Source organism: Salmo salar, chromosome 24 (assembly GCF_965601325.2).
Source record: "Salmo salar chromosome 24, fSalSal1, whole genome shotgun sequence".
NCBI lineage: Eukaryota > Metazoa > Chordata > Actinopteri > Salmoniformes > Salmonidae > Salmo > Salmo salar.
Window position 1 is genome coordinate 37,924,730 of NC_138314.1, and position 20,044 is coordinate 37,944,773.

General features: G+C 46.2%; 1 protein-coding gene and 1 non-coding gene across 2 annotated transcripts in view; both read left to right on the top strand.

Moving 5' to 3' along the window:
• The window catches only part of LOC106585809 (adhesion G-protein coupled receptor V1), a 236,869-nt gene extending 219,355 nt beyond the window's left edge, over positions 1–17,514 (top strand). Inside the window, exons 87-90 of the mRNA XM_014172457.3 lie at positions 2,521–2,642; positions 11,782–11,967; positions 13,668–13,842; positions 17,059–17,514. Of these exons, the coding sequence (XP_014027932.3) occupies positions 2,521–2,642; positions 11,782–11,967; positions 13,668–13,842; positions 17,059–17,177 (602 nt within the window). The 3' untranslated portion in view covers positions 17,178–17,514. The remainder of the gene's footprint in view (positions 1–2,520; positions 2,643–11,781; positions 11,968–13,667; positions 13,843–17,058) is intronic.
• trnaa-ugc (transfer RNA alanine (anticodon UGC)) lies at positions 15,051–15,126 on the top strand. The gene has a single exon. It is a non-coding gene; the product is annotated as a tRNA-Ala (tRNA).
• Positions 17,515–20,044: the final 2,530 nt, after the last annotated feature.

Genomic DNA, 20,044 nt, shown 5'->3' on the forward strand with positions numbered 1-20,044 from the left:
TCAGGCCTGCTAATATAGTGGAGGTTCAGGCCTGCTAATATAGATGAGGTTCAGGCCTGCTAATATAGAGGAGGTTCAGGCCTGCTAATATAGTGGAGGTTCAGGCCTGCTAATATAGATGAGGTTCAGGCCTGCTAATATAGAGGAGGTTCAGACCTGCTAATATAGTGGAGGTTCAGGCCTGCTAATATAGATGAGGTTCAGGCCTGCTAATATAGATGAGGTTCAGGCCTGCTAATATAGAGGAGGATCAGGCCTGCTAATATAGAGGAGGTTCAGGCCTGCTAATATAGAGGAGGTTCAGGCCAGCTAATATAGAGGAGGTTCAGGCCTGCTAATATAGTGGAGGTTCAGGCCTGCTAATATAGAGGAGGTTCAGGCCTGCTAATATAGTGGAGGTTCAGGCCTGCTAATATAGATGAGGTTCAGGCCTGCTAATATTGTGGAAGTTCAGGTCTGCTAATATAGTGGAGGTTCAGGCCTGCTAATATAGATGAGGTTCAGGCCTGCTAATATAGATGAGGTTCAGGCCTGCTAATATAGAGGAGGTTCAGGCCTGCTAATATTAACGAGGTTCAGGCCTGCTAATATAGTGGAAGTTCAGACCTGCTAATATAGTGGAGGTTCAGGCCTGCTAATATAGAGGAGGTTCAGGCCTGCTAATATAGAGGAGGTTCAGACCTGCTAATATTAACGAGGTTCAGGCCTGCAAATATTAACGAGGTTCAGGCCTGCTAATATAGTGGAAGTTCAGGCCTGCTAATATAGTGGAGATTCAGGCCTGCTAATATAGAGGTTCAGGCCTGCTAATATAGAGGAGGTTCAGGCCTGCTAATATAGAGGAGGATCAGGCCTGCTAATATAGAGGATAGTTTATTCCCGTTATATTGTTTTACATTTTGATCTCCAGGATCATGAAGCCTTGTAGTGAGATACTGTTAAAATGTGAAATGGATAAGTTAAATAAATAATCCTCAAAAATGAGAGTTGTTCCGGGAGCAAAGTCAAAGGTCAGATATATAATAGAGGGGATTCAGGCCTGCTAATATAGAGGGGGTTCAGGCCTTCTCTGAGAAGGTTTCTATCCCAGTGCTCAGCCATAGCCATGGTGCTCCTGTCCGTCTGTCTTTCTAAAGAAGTCAGGGCCCGATTCTGACAGGGTTAGAGATATGGGTACGATGTGCCATATCCTGTCCAGTATATCATCTCCCTGGTATATCATCTCCATGGTATATTATCTACCTGGTATATCATTACCCTGGTATATCATCTCCATGGTATATTATCTACCTGGTATATCATTACCCTGGTATATCATCTCCCTGGTATATCATCTCCCTGGTATATCATCTCCCTGGTATATCATCTCCCTGGTATAGCATCTCCCTGGTATAGCATCTCCCTGTTATATCATCTCCCTGGTATATCATTACCCTGGTATAGCATCACCCTGGTATCATTACCCTGGTATAGCATCACCCTGATATATTATCTACCTGGTATATCATTACCCTGGTATAGCATCTCCCTGGTATAGCATCTCCCTGGTATATCATTACCCTGGTATAACATCACCCTGGTATATTATCTACCAGGTATATCATTACCCTGGTATAGCATCTCCCTGGTATAGCATCACCCTGGTGTAGCATCACCCTGGTATGTCATTACCCTGGTATATTATCACCTTGGTATAGCATCACCCTGGTATAGCATCTCCCTGGTATGTCATTACCCTGGTATAGCATCTCCCTGGTATGTCATTACCCTGGTATAGCATCACCCTGGTATATTATTTACCTGGTATATCATCTCCCTGGTATAGCATCTCCCTGGTATATCATTACCCTGGTATATCATCTCCCTGGTATAGCATCTGCCTGGTATATCATTACCCTGGTATATAATTACCCGGGTATAGCATCTCCCTGGTATAGCATCTTCCTGGTCAAACATCACCCTGGTATATTATCTACCTGGTATATCATCTACCTGGTATGTCTCTGTCCCCTATCTGTTTTGGTCGGTTCTGTACTTATAAAAAGTGGGTTACCAGAACCACTCACTTTTAGGTCCTACCAGCATGTGTAGGGACTACTTACAGCCCAGTCTTAGCTGAGCACTTGGCACAGCGTCCAGTCAGTGCACGTGTGCATTCGTGGGTGTGGGAGTGTGTTCGTGCGTGGAGACGGGTTTACTGTACGAGGCAGCCCTGTGCCAGGATCTGTGATCTACAGTAAAGCCTCCAGATTAAGAGTGGCTTCATTAACCAGCCCTAAGGGCCTGGTCTCAGCCCGCTGCCCCGGGCCCAGCTCACTACACTATACTGGGCCACAGCCAGGCCTGGACAGAGAGCAGAGATCATTTAGAACACTCTGAACTTTTGGGAAAAACTCCCAATTTCTGATCGTCATAGGTTAAAATATAATGTATTCATTCTAAGAATGTCATTATGGGTGTGTGTGTCTGTGTGTGTTAACTGTGTATTAGAGTAACTCTGCGCTGTTGTGTGTGTTTCAGAGGTGCCCATGGTGCTGTACCTGTTTGCCCTGGTGTCCCTGGTGTTGCTGTGGGCAGGACTACACATGGGCTACAGATACCTATGGATGCTCATCCTCTACGTCATCTTCAACCTCCTGCTGGTAAGATATCATCACCGTGTGTCTTATTGACTCTCTATTTCTGTCAAAACTTAAGGAAAATCTTTCTTAGTTTTGTAAATGTTACAATAGCACTCCAGCAACTTCCTAGATTCTTGAGAGGCCAGATGTGTAGACTTAGGCGTAATAACTCTCCTCAGGTTCAGTAACTCTCCTCAGTTTGTTTTTGCCAGTGTGTGTGAGTTCAGAATAGCTTCTCTCCTTCTCAAAGCTCATAGCTCTCTAGAGGCACACGTGTACTATGTATTAATAATCCCTTAAAGGGACACACACACACACATGAGGGGCCCAACAGTGCAATGGCTTAAAGGTATACTTTGGGATTTTGGCAATGAGGCCCTTTATCTACTTCCCCAGAATCAGATGAACTCTTAGATACCATTTTTAAGTCTTTGCTTGAGGTTTGAAGGAAGTTGCTAACCATCGCTAGCACAATTGCTAACTAGCGTTAGCACAATGCCTAGAAGTCTAGCTAGCAGATACCCATAGACTTCCAGTCATTGTGCTAACGCTAGTTAGCAATGGCTAGCGAAACTACCTCTAACTTTCTTGATACTGGACACAGAGACATAAAAATGGTGTCCACGAGTACATCTGACTCTGGGGAAGTAGATAAAGGGCATTTTAAGTATCATTTTAAGCCACTGCACTGTTGGGCCCCGTGTGTGTGTGTGCGCGCGTGCATGTTGGTCTATTGATGTGTGTGGGCGTGTGCCTGCGTGCCTTGATGTGTGTGTGCTTGCGTGAGTGTGTGTGTGTGATGAAGGGTGTTCAAGTTGCCTTTGAAGCCAACCTTTTGATGTCTGGCCCTGCCAGTGTGAGCTCTATTTGAGTGAAGATAGCATGAGGACTATCGTAGATACCGTATCTCCAGAGAGTGGAGGCCAGACCGCTCTCTCAGTACTCTCAGTACAGAGTGGGAATGCATATCAGAGAGGGTGAGACTGAGAGAGGAGACGGGGCCATTAGTAAGATGGAGAGAACTTAATCATGAGGTACTTCTGTACAGCGCTGTATGATCTACAGCCACTAGTACGTAACATCTTGTTTAGTAACGGATTCATAACTGACAATGTGCTGAAAGATGTTTGAACTTCATTGTCTGTTGCTAGTTGAGGGTAGATTCCACACACATAAAGTAAGTGTATAATTTGAAATAATTTTTTTCAACAACATTCTAACAATTGTTGCATTAGGTAGACAGTGGATTGGACAGCGGCATAATTCTTCTTTTAGACTAGTCCTTGTGAATGTCTCTGTTAGCTGTCAATTTTTCTCCCAGACACCATTTGTCCATTAAGTGTGTCACACAGGTCCCTGGCTCTATGTAGATGACGCCCGGCTCAATAAGCTGCAGACATCAAAATCAAATCAAATTGTATTAGTCACATGCGCCGAATATAATAGTGAAATGCTTACTTACAAACCCCTAACCAACAGTGCAGTTTCAAAAAAAGACAGATAAGAATGAGAGATAAAAGTAACAAGTAATTAAAGAGCAGCAGTAAAAATTAACAATATATACAGGGGGGTGCCGGTACAGAGTCAATGTGCGAGGGCACCAGTTAGTTGAGGTAGTATATACATGTAGGTAGAGTTATTAAAGTGACTATGCATAGATAATAACAGAGAGTAGCAGCAGTGTAAAGGGGGGGGGGGGGGGGGGCAATGCAAATAGTCTGGGTAGCCATTTGACTAGATGTTCAGGAGTCTTATGGCATGGGGGTAGAGGCTGTTTAGAAGCCTCTTGGACCTAGACTTGGCGCCCCGGTACCGCTTGCCGTATGGTAGCTTAGAGGACAGTATGACTAGGGTGGCTGGAGTCTTTAAGAATTTTTAGGGCCTTCCTCTGACACTGCCTGGTATAGAGGTCCTGGATGGCAGGAAGCTTGGCCCCAGTGATGTACTGGGCCGTTCTCACTACCCTCTGTAGTGCCTTGCGGTTGGAGGCCGAGCAGTTGCCATACCAGGCAGTGATGCAACCAGTCAGAATGCTCTCGATGGTGCAGCTGTTTTTTTTTGTTGAGGATCTGAGGACCCATGCCAAATCTTTTCAGTCTCCTGAGGGGGAATAGGTTTTGTCGTGCCCGCTTCACGACTGTCATGGTGTGCTTGGACCATGTTAGTTTGTTGGTGATGTGGATACCAAGGAACTTGAAGCTCTCAACCTGCTCCACTGCAGCCCCGTCGATGAGAATGGGGGTCGTGCTCGGTCCTCTTTTTCCTGTAGTCCACAATCATCTCCTTTGTCTTGAACACGTTGAGGGAGAGGTTGTTGTCCTGGCACCACACGGCCAGGTCTCTGATCTCCTCCCAATAGGCTGTCTCGTTGTTGTCGGTGATCAGGCCTACTACTGTTGTGTCATCGGCAAATGTAATGATGGTGTTGGAGTCGTGCCTGGCCGTGTAGTCATGAGTGAACAGGGAGTACAGGAGGGGCTGAGCGCGCACCCCTGAGGGGCCCCTGTGTTGAGAATCAGCGTGGCGGATGTGTTGTTACCTACCCTTACCACCTGGGGGCGGCCTGTCAGGAAGTCCAGGATCCAGTTGCAGAGGGAGGTGTTTAGTCCCAGGGTCCTTAGCTTATTGATGAGCTTTGAGGGCATTATGGTGTTGAACCCTGAGCTGTAGTCAATGAATAGCATTCTCACATAGGTGTTCCTTTTGTCCAGGTGGGAAAGGGCAGTGTGGAGCGCAATAGAGATTGCATTATCTGTGGATCTGTTGGGACGGTATGAGATTTCGAGTGGGTCTAGGGTTTCTGGGATAATGGTGTTGATGTGAGCCATGACCAGTCTTTCAAAGCACTTCATGGCTACAGACGTGAATGCTACGAGTCGGTAGTCATTTTGGCAGGTTACCTTAGTGTTCTTGCGCACAGGCACTATGGTGGTCTGCTTAAAACATGTTGGTATTACAGACTCGGACAGGGAGAGGTTGAAAATGTCAGTGAAGACACTTGCCAGTTGGTCAGCGCATGCTCGCAGGACACGTCCTGGTAATCCGTCTGGCCCTGCAGCCTTGTGAATGTTGACCTGTCTAAAGGTCTTACTCACATCGGCTGCGGAGAGCGTGATCACACAGTCTTCCGGTACAGCTGGTGCTCTCATGCATGTTTCATTGTAATTTGCCTCGAGGCGAGCATAAAAGTAGTTTAGCTCGTCTGGTAGGCTCGTGTCACTGGGCAGCTCTCAGCTGTGCTTCCCTTTGTAGTCTGTAATGGTTTGCAAGCCCTGCCACATCCGACGAGCGTCAGAGCCGGTGTAGTACGACTCGATCTTAGTCCTGTATTGACGCTTCGCCTGTTTGATGGTTCGTCGGTGGGCATAGCGGGATTTCTTCTGAGCTTCCGAGTTAGAGTCCCGCTCCTTGAAAGCAGCAGTTCTAGTCTTTAGCTCAGTGCGGATAATCCATGGCTTCTGGTTGGAGTATGTACGTACGTACAGTCACTGTGGGGACGACGTCATCGATGCACTTATTGATGAAGCCAATGACACATGTGGTGTACTAAATGCCATTGGAGGAATACCGGAACATATTCCAGTCTGTTGCTTGCAAAACAGTCCTGTAGCTTAGCGTCTGCTTCATCTGACCACTCTATTATTGTTCTAGTCACTGGTGCTTCCTGCTTTAGACATTTATTATTTTTTAACTAGGCAAGTCAGTTATGAGCAAATTCTTATTTACAATGACGGCGTAGGAACAGTGGGTTAAGTGCCTTGTTCAGGGGCAGAACAACTGAGTTTTTCCTTGTCAGCTTGGGGATTCGATCTAGCAACCTTTCGGTTACTGGCCCAACGCTTTAACCACTAGTCTACCTGCCGCGTGGGAGATGTCACGATGACAATAACTGATGTGCTTAGAAACCCGAACCATTCACAAATACCGAACTATGAAGTCATCTGATCAGATGTCCAGCCTGACCAACGGTATGACCTACTTCCTCCAATGTTATCCAGTTGATATCAAGACTTCATGGAGATCAATCGAGTGAACTGTCTAAGACATGGCTTTGTTTCACAGCCTGTCATTTACGCCCCCCCCCCCCCCCCCCCCCCCCACCACCACAACTTTATCTACACCAGACAAAAGCAGTACTTTCCAGGGAGTGTTCTCTGTAAGACAGGAATAATTTATCTGGAACAGACAGTTTCCTTTTCTACATGTAATGAGGTTCCAAAGCGAGCTGTGTTCAAGACCATCGATTAACTCTAAACAAATACATCTGACCTAGATATTCCAGAGTGCTCCTACTGCTACTACTCCTGCTACTGCTACTACTCCTTCTACTATTGCTACTCCTACTACTACTGCTACTCCTACTACTACTGCTACTACTACTAATTCTACTGATACTACTACTGCTACTCCTGCTACTGCTATTCCTACTGCTACTTCTACTGCTACTCCTGCTACTGATACTTCTACTCCCGCTACTCCTACTGCTACTGCTACTCCTACTACTGCTGCTACTCCTGCTACTGCTACTCCCACTCCTACTGCTATTCCTGCTTCTACTGCAGTTACCCCTAATCCTACTGCTACTTCTACTGCTACTCCTACTACTGCGGCTGCTACTACTGCTGCTACTCCTGCTACTCCTACTCCTACTAATACTGCTACTGCTACTCCTACTCCTACTAATACTGCTACTGCTACTCCTACTCCTGCTGCTACTCATGCTGCTATTGCTACTGCTACTCCTACGGCTACTCCTACTGCTACTCCTGCTACTACTGCTCCTGCTACTCCTACTTCTACTCCTACTGCTGCTCCTACTGCTACTCCTGATAGTACTGCTGCTCCTACTGCTACTCCTGCTACTACTGCTACTCCTACTTTTACTGCTACTTCTACTTTTACTGCTACTCCTACTGCTACTGCTACTCCTATTCCTACTCCTACTGCTACTCCTGCTGCTACTCCTGCTGCTACTCCTACTGCTGCTGCTACTACTGCTGCTACTACTGATACTCCTACTGATACTCCTACTGCTACTCCTGCTGCTACTCCTACTGCTGCTACTCCTACTGCTACTCCTGCTACTACTACTGCTCCTGCTACTGCAACTCCTACTCCTACTGCTGCTCCTACTGCTACTCCTGATACTACTGCTGCTCCTACTGCTACTCCTACTTTTACTGCTACTCCTACTCCTGCTGCTGCTACTACTGCTCCTGCTACTGCTACTCCTACTCCTACTCCTACTGCTGCACCTACTGCTACTCCTGATACTACTTCTGCTCCTACTGCTACTCCTACTGCTACTGCTACTCCTACTCCTACTGCTACTCCTGCTACTACTACTGCTACTGCTACTCCTACTCCTACTGCTGCTCCTACTGCTACTCCTGATACTACTGCTGCTCCTACTGCTACTCCTGCTACTACTGCTACTCCCACTGCTACTCCTACTGCTACTCCTATTCCTACTCCTACTGCTACTCCTGCTGCTACTACTGCTGCTACTCCTACTCCTGCTCCTACTGCTACTCCTGCTGCTACTCCTGCTGCTACTCCTACTGCTGCTGCTACTACTGCTGCTACTCCTACTGCTACTCCTGCTCCTACTGCTACTCCTACTGCTACTCCTACTGCTACTCCTACTGCTGCTACTGCTACTCCTACTGCTGCTACTGCTACTCCTACTGCTACTCCTGCTCCTACTACTACTCCTACTGATACTCCTACTGCTACTCCTACTGCTGCTACTGCTACTCCTACTGCTGCTACTGCTACTCCTACTCCTACCTCTAGTCCTACTGCTACTCCTACTCCTATTGCTACTGCTACTGTTCTCTTTCCTAGCGATGCCAGCGTCAGGCTGTTTTGAACCTGTTGTGAAGCTGTTGGTGTCGGCAGGAACACAATTAAGGGACAATTGTTCTGCTTTGAGAGTCTGCATTTACGGAGGAAAAACAATTTGTTTTTTAGGGAGATGAGGAACATTGAGATCAGAGCACTGATATTTGTGTCATGACACAGCCATTAAGGGCACGTCATCACCAACACTAATGAACATTAATAGAGTGGAATCAACAGACAGGAAATGTAGAGTACAGTGCTGCATTAGCATGAATTAGGTTTTTAAAAATAGCATAATTGAAATGATCATTTCATTAGGATTTATGATATAATCACATTCCTTCTATGTTGTGTGGAGTGAGGTTTATACGTGTATGGCAGGATAGCAAATCTTCAGATCACGGTTTACTGTTGTGACTGCCATAAGCCTCAGAAACCCTAAAGAATCATTCCAATGACATAGCTTATCCTTGCTATCTATTGAGTTGGTATAGTATCTGATTATCACACTTGCTTCTGTTCTGTAGCAATTTCTTACCACAGTTGCTTATGTGCCTCTATGATATTGCACACTTGACAGTTGCACGCTCTTTCAGGTTGTTTTGTGTTATCTCCCTCATGCGGTACATTTTCCATTAGGATCATTTTCCATGTTGTTATTGTTGTTGGAGTGACTGTTTCTTTGACTGTAAAAGGCTGTTTAATGTTTCTGCTCACAACAGCTGTGTGTGTGTGTGTGTGTGTGTGTGTGTGTGTGTGTGTGTGTGTGTGTGTGTGTGTGTGTGTGTGTGTGTGTGTGTGTGTGTGTGTGTGTGCAAACATACAAAGAAGGTATTTTCTCTGCATCCATTTGAACTATATAGACATTGTTAATGCTATGGCTGTATTCTACCATCTCTAAACCACAGCAGCATCACTAATGCAGTAGTCCACTGAGCAGCCGTTAGCCAGCTGGCTCCAGTGCACTGGCTATATTTCATACAGCCTGGTTAGTGGTTAGTTAGCACTGCTCTGGAGCTACTAGGCTACATCAGAGGACATCTGTACAGGAAGGGCAAACATCAGCGAATGGATAGAATATTCCTGAGAAGACATTGGGCCCTATTACATCTAGGGAACTAGAAACTGGTAACTTGATGTCCAGGATGGTTTTCTTGCATTGCAGAAATGTAAGCCTGGATTGAATGGGTCAAGTAAACACACAAATGTTTCAGTGTGTTCTAGGTACAGTGCATTCGTAAAATATTCAGACCCCTTGACTCTTTCCACATTTTGTTACGTTACAGCCTTATTCTAAAATTGATTAAATCATTTTTTCCCCCTCATCAATCTACACACAATACCCAATAATGACAAAGCAAAAACAGATTTTTTGAAATGTTAGCAAATGTATAAAAATACAAAACTTAAATATCACATTTACATAAGTATTCAGACCCTTTACTCAGTACTTTGTTGAAGTGCCTTTGGCAGCGATTACAGCCTTGAGTCTTCTTTGGAATGGCGCTATAAGCTTGCCACACCTGTATTTGTATTTCTCCCATTCTTCTCTGCAGATCCTCTCAAGCTCTGTCAGGTTGGATGGGGAGCGTCGCTGCACAGCTATTTTCAGGTCTCTCCAGAGATGTTCGATCAGGTTCAAGTCCGGACTCTGGCTGGGCCACTCAAGGACATTCAGAGACTTGTTCCGAAGCCACTCCTGCGTTGTCTTGGCTGTGTGCTTAGGGTCGTTATCCTTTTAGAAGGTGAACCTTCACCACAGTCTGAGGTCCTGAGCATTCTGGAGCAGGTTTTTATCAAGGATCTCTCTGTACTTTGCTCTGTTCATCTTTCACCGTAGGGATGGTGCCAGGTTTCCTCCAGATATGACGCTTGGCATTCAGGCCAAAGAGTTCAATCTTGTTTCTCATGGTCTGAGAGTCATTTATGTGCCTTTTGGCAAACTCCAAGCGGACTGTCATGTGCCTTTTACTGAGGTGTGTGTTCCATCTGGCCACTCTACCATAAAGGCCTGATTGGTGGAGTGCTGCAGAGATGGTTGGCCTTCTGGAAAGTTCTCCCATCTCCACAGAGGAACTCTGGAGCTCTTTCAGAGTGACCATCAGGTTCTTGGACACCTCCCCGACCAGGGCCCTTCTCCCCAGATTGCTCAGTTTGGCCGGGCGGCCAGATCTAGGAAGAGTCTTGGTGGTTCCAAACTTCTTCCATTTAAGAATGATGCATGCCACTGTGTTCTTGGGGACCTTCAATGCTGCAGAATTGTTTTGGTACCCTTCCTTAGATCTGTGCCTCGACACAATCCTGTCTCTGATCAATTGAATTTACCACAGGTGGACTCCAATCAAGTTATAGAAACATCTGAAGGATGATCAATGGAAACAGGATGCACCTGAGCTCAATTTCAAGTCTTATATTAAAGGGTCTGAATACTTATGTAAATAAGGTATTTCTGTTTTTTATTTTTAATACATATGCAACATTTTCTAAAAACCTGTTTCCTCTTTGTCATTATGGGGTATTGTGTATAGATTGATGAGGGTGATAAAAGTATTTAATACATTTTAGAGCTGAGGCTGAGGAATGTTTAGAATGTCCCTGATTGAGTTTAGTAATTTACATTATTTTATTTTACGTCTTCTATTATCCTATAAATTGATTTCTATCTGTCTTGTTAATTGCTACTGAAATCATTCTCTCCCTGGCTAACTTTTAAATGTTTTATTGAATCTTTATTTAATTAGGCAAGTCAATTAAGAACAAATTCTTATTTACAATGACTGCCTGCCAAGAGGCAAAAGTCCTCCTGTGGGGACGCGGGCTGGGATAAAAATAAAAATGTAGGACAAAACACACATCACGACAAGAGAGAGACAGAAACACTATGTAAAGAGAGACCAAAGACAACAACACAGCATGGCAGCAACACAGGACAACACAGCATAGTAGTTACACAACATGACAACAACACGATAGCAACACAACATGGCAGGAACACAATATTACAACAATGCGGTAGCAACGCAACACGGCAGCAGCACAACATGGTAGCTACACAACATAACAACAACACAACATGGCAGCAGCAAAACATGATAGCAGCACAAACATGGTACAAACATTGTTAGGCACAGACAACAGCACGAAGGGCAAAAGGTAGAGACAACAATACAACACGTGAAGCTGGCTGGTTAGCGCTGAGCCTCTCTGTACCTCTTATGTTCTCTCTCCCAGGGTGGTGTAGGTCTGTGACCTAACCTCCTCTAGTAACACACACACACACATAACCCCTGACCTTTGCCCTGTGCCCTCTCCCCAGGGCCTGTACGTGTTTGCTGTGTACTTCCTGATGCACAACCAGCTATGTTGGCCAGCCAAGGCCAGCTACACGGTGGAGATGAATGGCCAGGGCAGTCCAGACTCCGCCTACCAGGGAGGGGGTACCGCCACCATAGGGGAGGAGATCAACAAGTCCACCCTGAACCTCATCAGAACCATGGAGGAGGTAACACACATGCAGTCTCTCTCTGCCATTGTTCCCTCCCTCACTGCCCAAACTATGGAGAAGAAATAGTGAGAAGCCCTGTTCAAGCCCTACAAGCCCCCAGCTGACTGACTGACTGACTGACTGACTGACTGACTGACTGACTGGCTGGCGGGCTGGCTGGCTGACTGACTGGCTGGCTGACTGGCTGACTGGCTGACTGGCTGGCTGACTGGCTGACTGGCTGGCTGACCACTGTTACCAAACCTCTGAGTCTGCTTCACCCTTACCTCCCATTCCTCTTTGTCCCCTGCCCAGTGTAGGGGAGACAGAGGGGGGGCAGACTTTACGTAATTTCTCCTGGTAACACACAGTCCCTTTTTTGCCAAAGTAGGAATCCACTAATCCTGTTTTTTTCATGAGAACACAAACGTTGTGTTGGAGAGAAAAGAGAGAAAATTGAGAGGTGGAAAGGAAAGAGAGGGGCGAGAGAGGCGGAGGGGATTGGTACATGGGAGGCATCTCATCAACCCCCTTCAGAGCGGATATGACAAATCCACTGGTGCCTGGCGGTGCCTAATTCACCAAGCTCTAGACACTCTGTACCCATTATAGACAATTACGCCGTGCTGTCTGTCATTACAGCCTGTTCAGATAGGCTAGTACACCAGCTGTCTGTCTGGCTGTTGATGATATGTTGTTCATTTCAATCAGCTATGTAGTGCTAGGGCAAAACTGAAATGTGCAGCCCTTTAGGGTCCCCAGGACCAGATGAAGAAAAACTGAGATAAGCTATTACACCTGCCTGCCTGTCTGCCTGTTTCTGTCTTTCTGCCTGTCTGCCTGTGTCTAACTGTATGCCTGTCTGCCTGTTTGTGTCTAACTGTATACCTGTCTGTCTGCCTGTGTCTAACTGCCTGTCTGTCTGCCTAGCTAGTTGTCTATGAGGGTGCTGAACTCTCTTTCCACCACTACTCTTGTAGACATTCAGTGATTATCTCTCTGTTCTCTCTGTCTCTGTCTCTGTGTCTCTGTCTCTATGTATCGGTCTCTCTCTGTGTCTCTGTCTCTCTCTTTGTCTGTCTCTCTCTGTCTTTCTCTCTGTTTCTCTCTCTGTGTCTCTCTCTGTGTCTCTCTCTGTGTCTCTCTGTGTCTCTCTCTGTGTCCCTCTCTGTCTTTCTCTCTGTGTCTCTCTCTGTCTCACTTTGTGTCTCTCTCTGTGTCTCTCTCTGTCTCATATTCATCAGCAACAGGCCCAGAACCTGATTTTGTATGAGGCCCACGTGACCCCTCATCCTGCATTAACCCTTTGGGGAGTTTGGGCAACAAACTCTGTGTGACCCTCCATGTCTCAGGCGTGATTACACGGCTCACAGGCCCATTCTCTGCTACCCAGAGCGGACTTGGTGCCAGAATGGGCCTGGTGTGTGTCATTGCATTAATCATGGAGATTTAGTTGACCCATTTACACGCTCATCTCTGGTTAGTGTTGTCTATGAAACGCCTTGAGGACAACCACTTAGCTATCCAAACACTCTAAATGTTAGCTCATAAAAGGCACTGTAGAAATGGAACCCTGACATACTTTAGGCTCTGTCATTTCAACTTGTTGGAATTTGTTGGAGTGGCTGTCTTTGATAATACCATATTCAGTCTGTAAACGTGTGTGTGTCTGCGCGTTTCTGCGGCTGTGTGTGCTTGCGTGCGTGTGTGTGTGGCAGGTGTCTGCGGACTGGGAGTGTGCGTCTCTGCATCCAGACAGCCAGCCCAGCAGTGTGTTTAAGCAGAGCCCTCAGAGTGGGACCGACTCCACCGACGGAGGCTTCATCAACACCAACCTAGTGGCCGACGATGAGTCCCAGGACTTTGATGACCTCATATTTGCCTTAAAGACTGGTAAGAATCATCATCGCTGAGTCCCACATGGCACCCTATTCCCTATATAAAGCACTACTTTTTTGTCAAGGTTTTTTATTTTTGGCATTTGGACGTTTACATGGATAAACAGGTAGTGGGAAAAACACAAACTGAACCCTTACCACATCAATCCCAACCCCCTATATAGTGCACTACTTTTGACAAAGGCCCATAGGGCACTTTGTAGGGAATACGGTGCCATTTGGGACAGAGCCTATTGCTAATCCTGCACACGTATTCCTCATTAGCCATCAATATGAAGCCAATAACTAGAGTGCAGAGTTATTCCTGGTCAGGTCACATGCTCAGGAAAAACTCCTTGTCCTACTCCTCAACACCATAATGATGTCATGGGAGAAGTGAAAAATGCAATGACTCACTATAAATACAAATCACATCTTATTCCCTCGTAGGCTACATTTTCCAATGACTCAGGGGCCAAGAGGGCCAAGAGACCAGAGATGGCAGAATGGAGGGCTCGGGTTGGGGGTGTAGGGTTTGAGCAAAGCTTGAAGGTAGGGAGGGGCAGTTACTCTTGCTGCTCCATAGGCAAGTACCATGGTCTTGCAAGCTTAGACTGGAAGCCAGTGGAGTGTGCAGAGAAGCGGGGTGACATGGGAAAACTTGGAAGAACATACAAATCTTATTCCCTCGTAGACTAAAGTTCCAATTTGTACTTGAGCATACATTCTCTATCTGGAATATGGGTGACTCACATATGGCCTTTAACCTTTGTGTGATTTTGTGTGTGTGCGCTCATGTACACGGTTGTGTGTGTGCTTGCGTGAGTGTGTATGTCACGGTCGCTGGAATAAATGTCGGACCAAGGCGCAGCGAATGTTGAGTTCCATATTATTTATTAGAAAGTGAAACTAAGCAAAGACAAAAACAAATAAACAATAAACTAACAACGAACCGTGACTACAGAGATGCTACGTGCACTAACTCAAAACAATAAACACAGGTGGGAAAAACAGCTACTTAAATATGAGCCCCAATTAGAGACAACGATTACCAGCTGCCTCTAATTGGGAGTCATACAAATCACCAACATAGAAAATCAAACCTAGAACCCCACATAGAAATAAATAAACTAGATCACCCCCAGTCACACCCTGAACCACTTCACCATAGAGAAACAATGGCTCTCTATGGTCAGGGCGTGACAGTGTATGCATGCGTGTATTGGTCCCGTGTGGCTCAGTTGGTAGAGCATGGTGTTTGCAACGCCAGGGTTGTGGGTTCGATTCCCACGCGGGGCCAGTATGGAGAAAAATGTATGAAATTTATGCATTCACTACTGTAAGAGCATCTGCTAAATGACTAAAATGTAAATGTATTGTTTGCATGTGTGTGTTCCCATGGAAGTCATTACTGCTGGCCCTGCTCGATCACTCCTTTGCAGAGCTTTAATCCTGCACCCTTAGGAACAGTTTTTCCTCAGTCATCAATGTTTAATGAGATAAAGGGCTAACAGCAGACTGATATATCACCGCTCCCATTCTCAAGTCACAGAGTAATCGCTTCACACTGCCTGAATAACAAGTGGTAGACCCAACTGAACACATGCCAAGTAGTGCTCAGTCCTTTTTCTGTATGAAATATATATATATAGCCCCTGGTCCAAAGTAGTGCACTATAAAGGGAATAGGGTTCCATTGGGGACGAAACCATAGAATGGTGATGTCATGGCTCTTTCGTAGTGACCAAGCCGGCAGTGCTCTGTGAAAGAGTCATGACATGTAGCGTGACATCCTCATACTGTTTAGATGGGACGTCTCTTCGCCACACATAGCTACTACGTTCACTGTGGTTGGATTCTTTAGAGAGGACACCTGTTAGTTTTATTAACCTTCCTTCTCTCTCTCACCAATTAAGATCTCTGTTCATAGAAACACCCTATGGAAAGAGACGTGACATTTAACTTGTATACCAGTCAAGCCTGGTAGCCGTGTCCATATCATGGAAAAGGATTTGACCCTTCCTCGTGGTGGCCAGCTAAGTCCCTGATTGATCAGTCCCTGAAGGGCCCCATGCTAAACAGGTTAATCTGGCACCTCAGTGCTAACCGGGCCCCTGGGAGTGGGCTGGGAATACACACCAGTATCCACACCCAGAAAAACACTTGTCCATTGCCGTGGCGATGCTAAATTAAAAGTCCCCCTGGTGGCAGCGGACTTGGAGGGAGTCAGAGGTGTTAATTAGAGTGGATTGGGTAGAGAGGGTAATGTTACCGTAAACAAAAGCCTCGGGAGAGGAGAGCTAACCCTTCTTCTGCCGTCTGTGACGTGGATTGTGTGCGCTGTATTCTAATAGGCAGTTGTTATGGAGGAGGAGTTAGCATTTCTCTGGCCTTCTCTATCACCCATCGGTACACCCCAACATTCAGCCTCAAGAGGAATACAGATATGGATGGGTGGCATTTACATTTTAATTACCTCTCTTACTGGTCAAACAACAACCAATCAAGGTTAAATAAGATTGAAAATCATAAAGGAAAATGTATAAACACAAATATTTGCTATTATGTCTTCATCAGACTGCTTGGTTGTTTGCTTGGTTGTTGTGGAACACCTGAAGCGCTCCACTTACTTACAGTATTTTCTATTTTCTTCAAGGTTAAACAGAATAGAGGGGGGGTGATTATTATGGGTAAAAAACAACCAATCCTGGCCCCTCTTGAACCAGATAGAAAGTATGCAGACATTTTAATGGACCTGTATATTTTCACAATGTGTGCATCCCAAACAATACCATATTGTTTGTACTATTGTTTTGTACTACTTTGACGAGAGCCCCATGGGTCCTGGTCAAAAGTAGTGCACAATATAGGGAATAGGGTGCCATTTTGGACAATCCATTGTTCATGTCTTTACCTTTGGTAATGTTGAAAATGCTATTTTACATAAAGTGTTGATTTAACTGTTTATTGATCACAGTCACTTTTCACTCAGGACACTGCAGCAGGTGTTGATGTCGAAATCTTCGGTATACAAAGAACAAATGACTTGATGTTTTGTTAACGAGTTTCTAAGTTAACACTGAATGATGTCAAACATTTATCATAGCTCTGATCCACGGTGTAGTGTACAGAGAGTAGTGGATGAATGCGCACTACGCCTTGGACCAGAGATGACAACATTATTAATAAGTGATGCTTGACATGCGCTGTCTCTGTCTCTCTCCCCCTGTCAGGATCGGGCCTTAATCTGAGTGACAACGAGTCGATCCACGGGAGCCATGACGGTGGGAGTACGGCCCCGTCTCAGATAGTAGAACTAAGACGCATCCCCATCGCAGATACACACCTCTAACCTCCCACGTTTTTATACCACAGAGAACAACACAAGTGTTTTTATATTTCTACTGCCTTTGCACTAAAACATCACGTTTTTTTTAATAGAGTAGTTTTGGTTTTCGTCAGTTGTTTGATGTCATGAAAGCCGGTGATGTTTTTGTCTGTTTTTATATGAATATATCAATGTGTTACTAAATGAATGTGTACAAGTTCTCGACACAGTTTTTGAAGCTGATTTGATCTCTCCTGGGTGTAAATGCTTTTGTATAGTTTTTAGGACACAAGCCAGCACCCTCAAACCTGCTGCTAAGGTTTCTGTAACATTGTTAATAAATATTTCAACAGATATTTTACATCGGGCTGTCTTGATTCAATTGTGATTGGGTTTAGAGTGACCGACAGCAGTCTATGGTAAATGTCAGCAGTCAAACATAAAGAGAGGAGAACTTGTGTGAGAGTTGCGTAACGCAGGATGTGGAATTGCTGAGTGGCTGTGGGGTCACGCAGTCTCCTGGGGAAATTTCACAAACTTGTTCTACACGTTGTGAGAATTCTGGTCCATGGAAAGGTCTGAATATTTCTGCTTGTGTCTGCAGGAGGCGGAGGGACTATGAACTATAGATGAGATAATACCTAATCATAAAACCTGTCAATCTACTGTAAATGTTCAGAATACAAGGTCAAACACAGAATTCATGAGTTGCACGTTACATTAAGTTCTATGTCAGCTGACGGTCTACTCAATGCATTCTCAATTGGCGCTGATGAAAATGACCATAAATAAGAATGAAACTGAGGAAGTCTGATGAATGACCAAAAGTGGTGTAAGACAATAGAGAGTTTGTGTAGTTAACAGCCATTGAATAAAGATGGGTTTGGATAATAAGTAAAGGAGTTCCACAGTCTTAGGCCTAATCAGAAGAAACAGCCTCACCAAGCTGGAGCACTGGTGCCAACCCGGCATCAGGGGCCTGTTCAGAAGTGTGCAACGTTGAAGAACGGTCAGATAGAAATCCATTGCGCAGAACAAATAGAATTGTGTGTCAAGTTGAATAGGGGATTGAATCGGCTCTATTCATTACATTTCTATCTGCAACTTTCTGATGGTATCACCTTACTGAATAGACGCCAGGTTTCTGTATTAATTACATCTGAAAGGAAACACCTATGTGTCAGGAAAGGTTTATATCAATAGAGTGTAATAAAAATGCAGAGGTCTTCATGTGGGAGAGACATTCCTTTATGACAAAAGTTAAGATCACAAACAAATTATTACCCAGACTGACATTACCCAGACTTATTAGGTATGAAGGTAAGACCCAGATGCAGACAATGTCGAATTAACAATGATTCAGTAATCCAACAGGGGCAGGCAATAGACAGGTCAAGGCAGGCTGGGGTCAGTAAACCAGAGGTGGGGCAAAGGTCCTGGTCAGCGGGCAGGGGCAGGCAGGCTCAGAGTCAGGACAGGCAAGGGTCAAAACCAGGAGGGCGAGAAAAAGTGAGACTGGGAAAAGCAGGAGCTGAGAACAAAAATTCTGGTTGACTTGACAAACAAGACGAACTGGCACCCCCCCCCCCCCCCCGGGTGCATACTTGGTTGACCGGGGTGCCGGCGATGAGGGCTGGGTCCAGGATGTCTCTAGCGGGGACCCAGCACTTCTCCTCCGGGCCATAACCCTCCCAGTTAACCAGGTACTGGAAACCCCTGCCCCATGGTCGAACACTCAGGAGGTGTCTCACCGTGTACGCCGGATAGCCATCAATGACACGGGGAGGAGGGGTGGGCCTGGAAACAGAAGACAAAGGGCTGTGAGACACGGGCTTAATCCTAGACACATGGAAAGTAGGGTAAATACCGAGGGTACGGGGTAACAAAAGACGAACCGCAGTGGGGCTAATGACTCTAGAGATGAGGAACGGGCCGATGAAATGGGGGGAAAGGTTACGGGACTCCACCCGGAGGGGCAGGTCCCGGGTGGAGTGGCTCTACCCTCTGCCTGAGCCGATAGCATGGTGCAGGGGTCCGGTGCTGATCCGCTTGTCGCCTACACCTGGAAGTGGTCTTCAACAGAGCGGCCCAGGCTCTCTTCCAGGTACGGCGAGCGGCAGATGAACACCTGGGCATAGGGATTGCTGTCTTCCTCCTCTTGCTCGGGGAAGAGCGGAGGCTGATATCCCAAGGAACACTCGAAGGGCGAGAGACCCGTGGCGGAGCAAGGAAGGGTGTTGCGGGCGTACTCAAACCATACCAGTTGCAGACCCTAGGTGGTAGGGTTGGCAGAGACTAGGCAGCGAAACGCCGTCTCTATGTCCTGGTTGGCTCTCTCCGACTGGTCGTTGGACTGGGGGTGGAATCCGGAGGACAGGCTGGCCGACGATCCAATGAGTGTGCAGAATGACTTCCAGAACCGGGACGAGGACTATGGACCCCGATCGGAGACCATGTCCACCAGGAGTCCCTGGATTTGGAAGACGAGCTGCACCATAAGCTGGGCCGTCTCCTTGGCCGAGGGTGATTTGGGGAGAGGAATGAAGTGGGTGGTTTTGGAAAACCGGTCGACCACAGTCAGGATGGCAGTGTTTTCCTCAGACGGGGGGAGACCCGTGACGAAATCCAGGGATATATGGGACCAGGGACAGTGAGGGACAGGCAGTGGTTGGAGAAGACCAGTCGGAGCTTGCCGAGGAGTCTTGTTCTGTGTGTAGACCGTGCAGGCGGTCTACAAACGCTGAAACATCCGGAACCATAGTAGGCCACAAAAATCGTTGTTGCACGAAGGCCAGGGTCCGACGAGAGCCCGGTTGACAGGCAAGCCTGGAGAAATGGGCCCATTCCAGGACCGCAGATTGGACAGCGTTAGGCACAAACATCTGGTTACC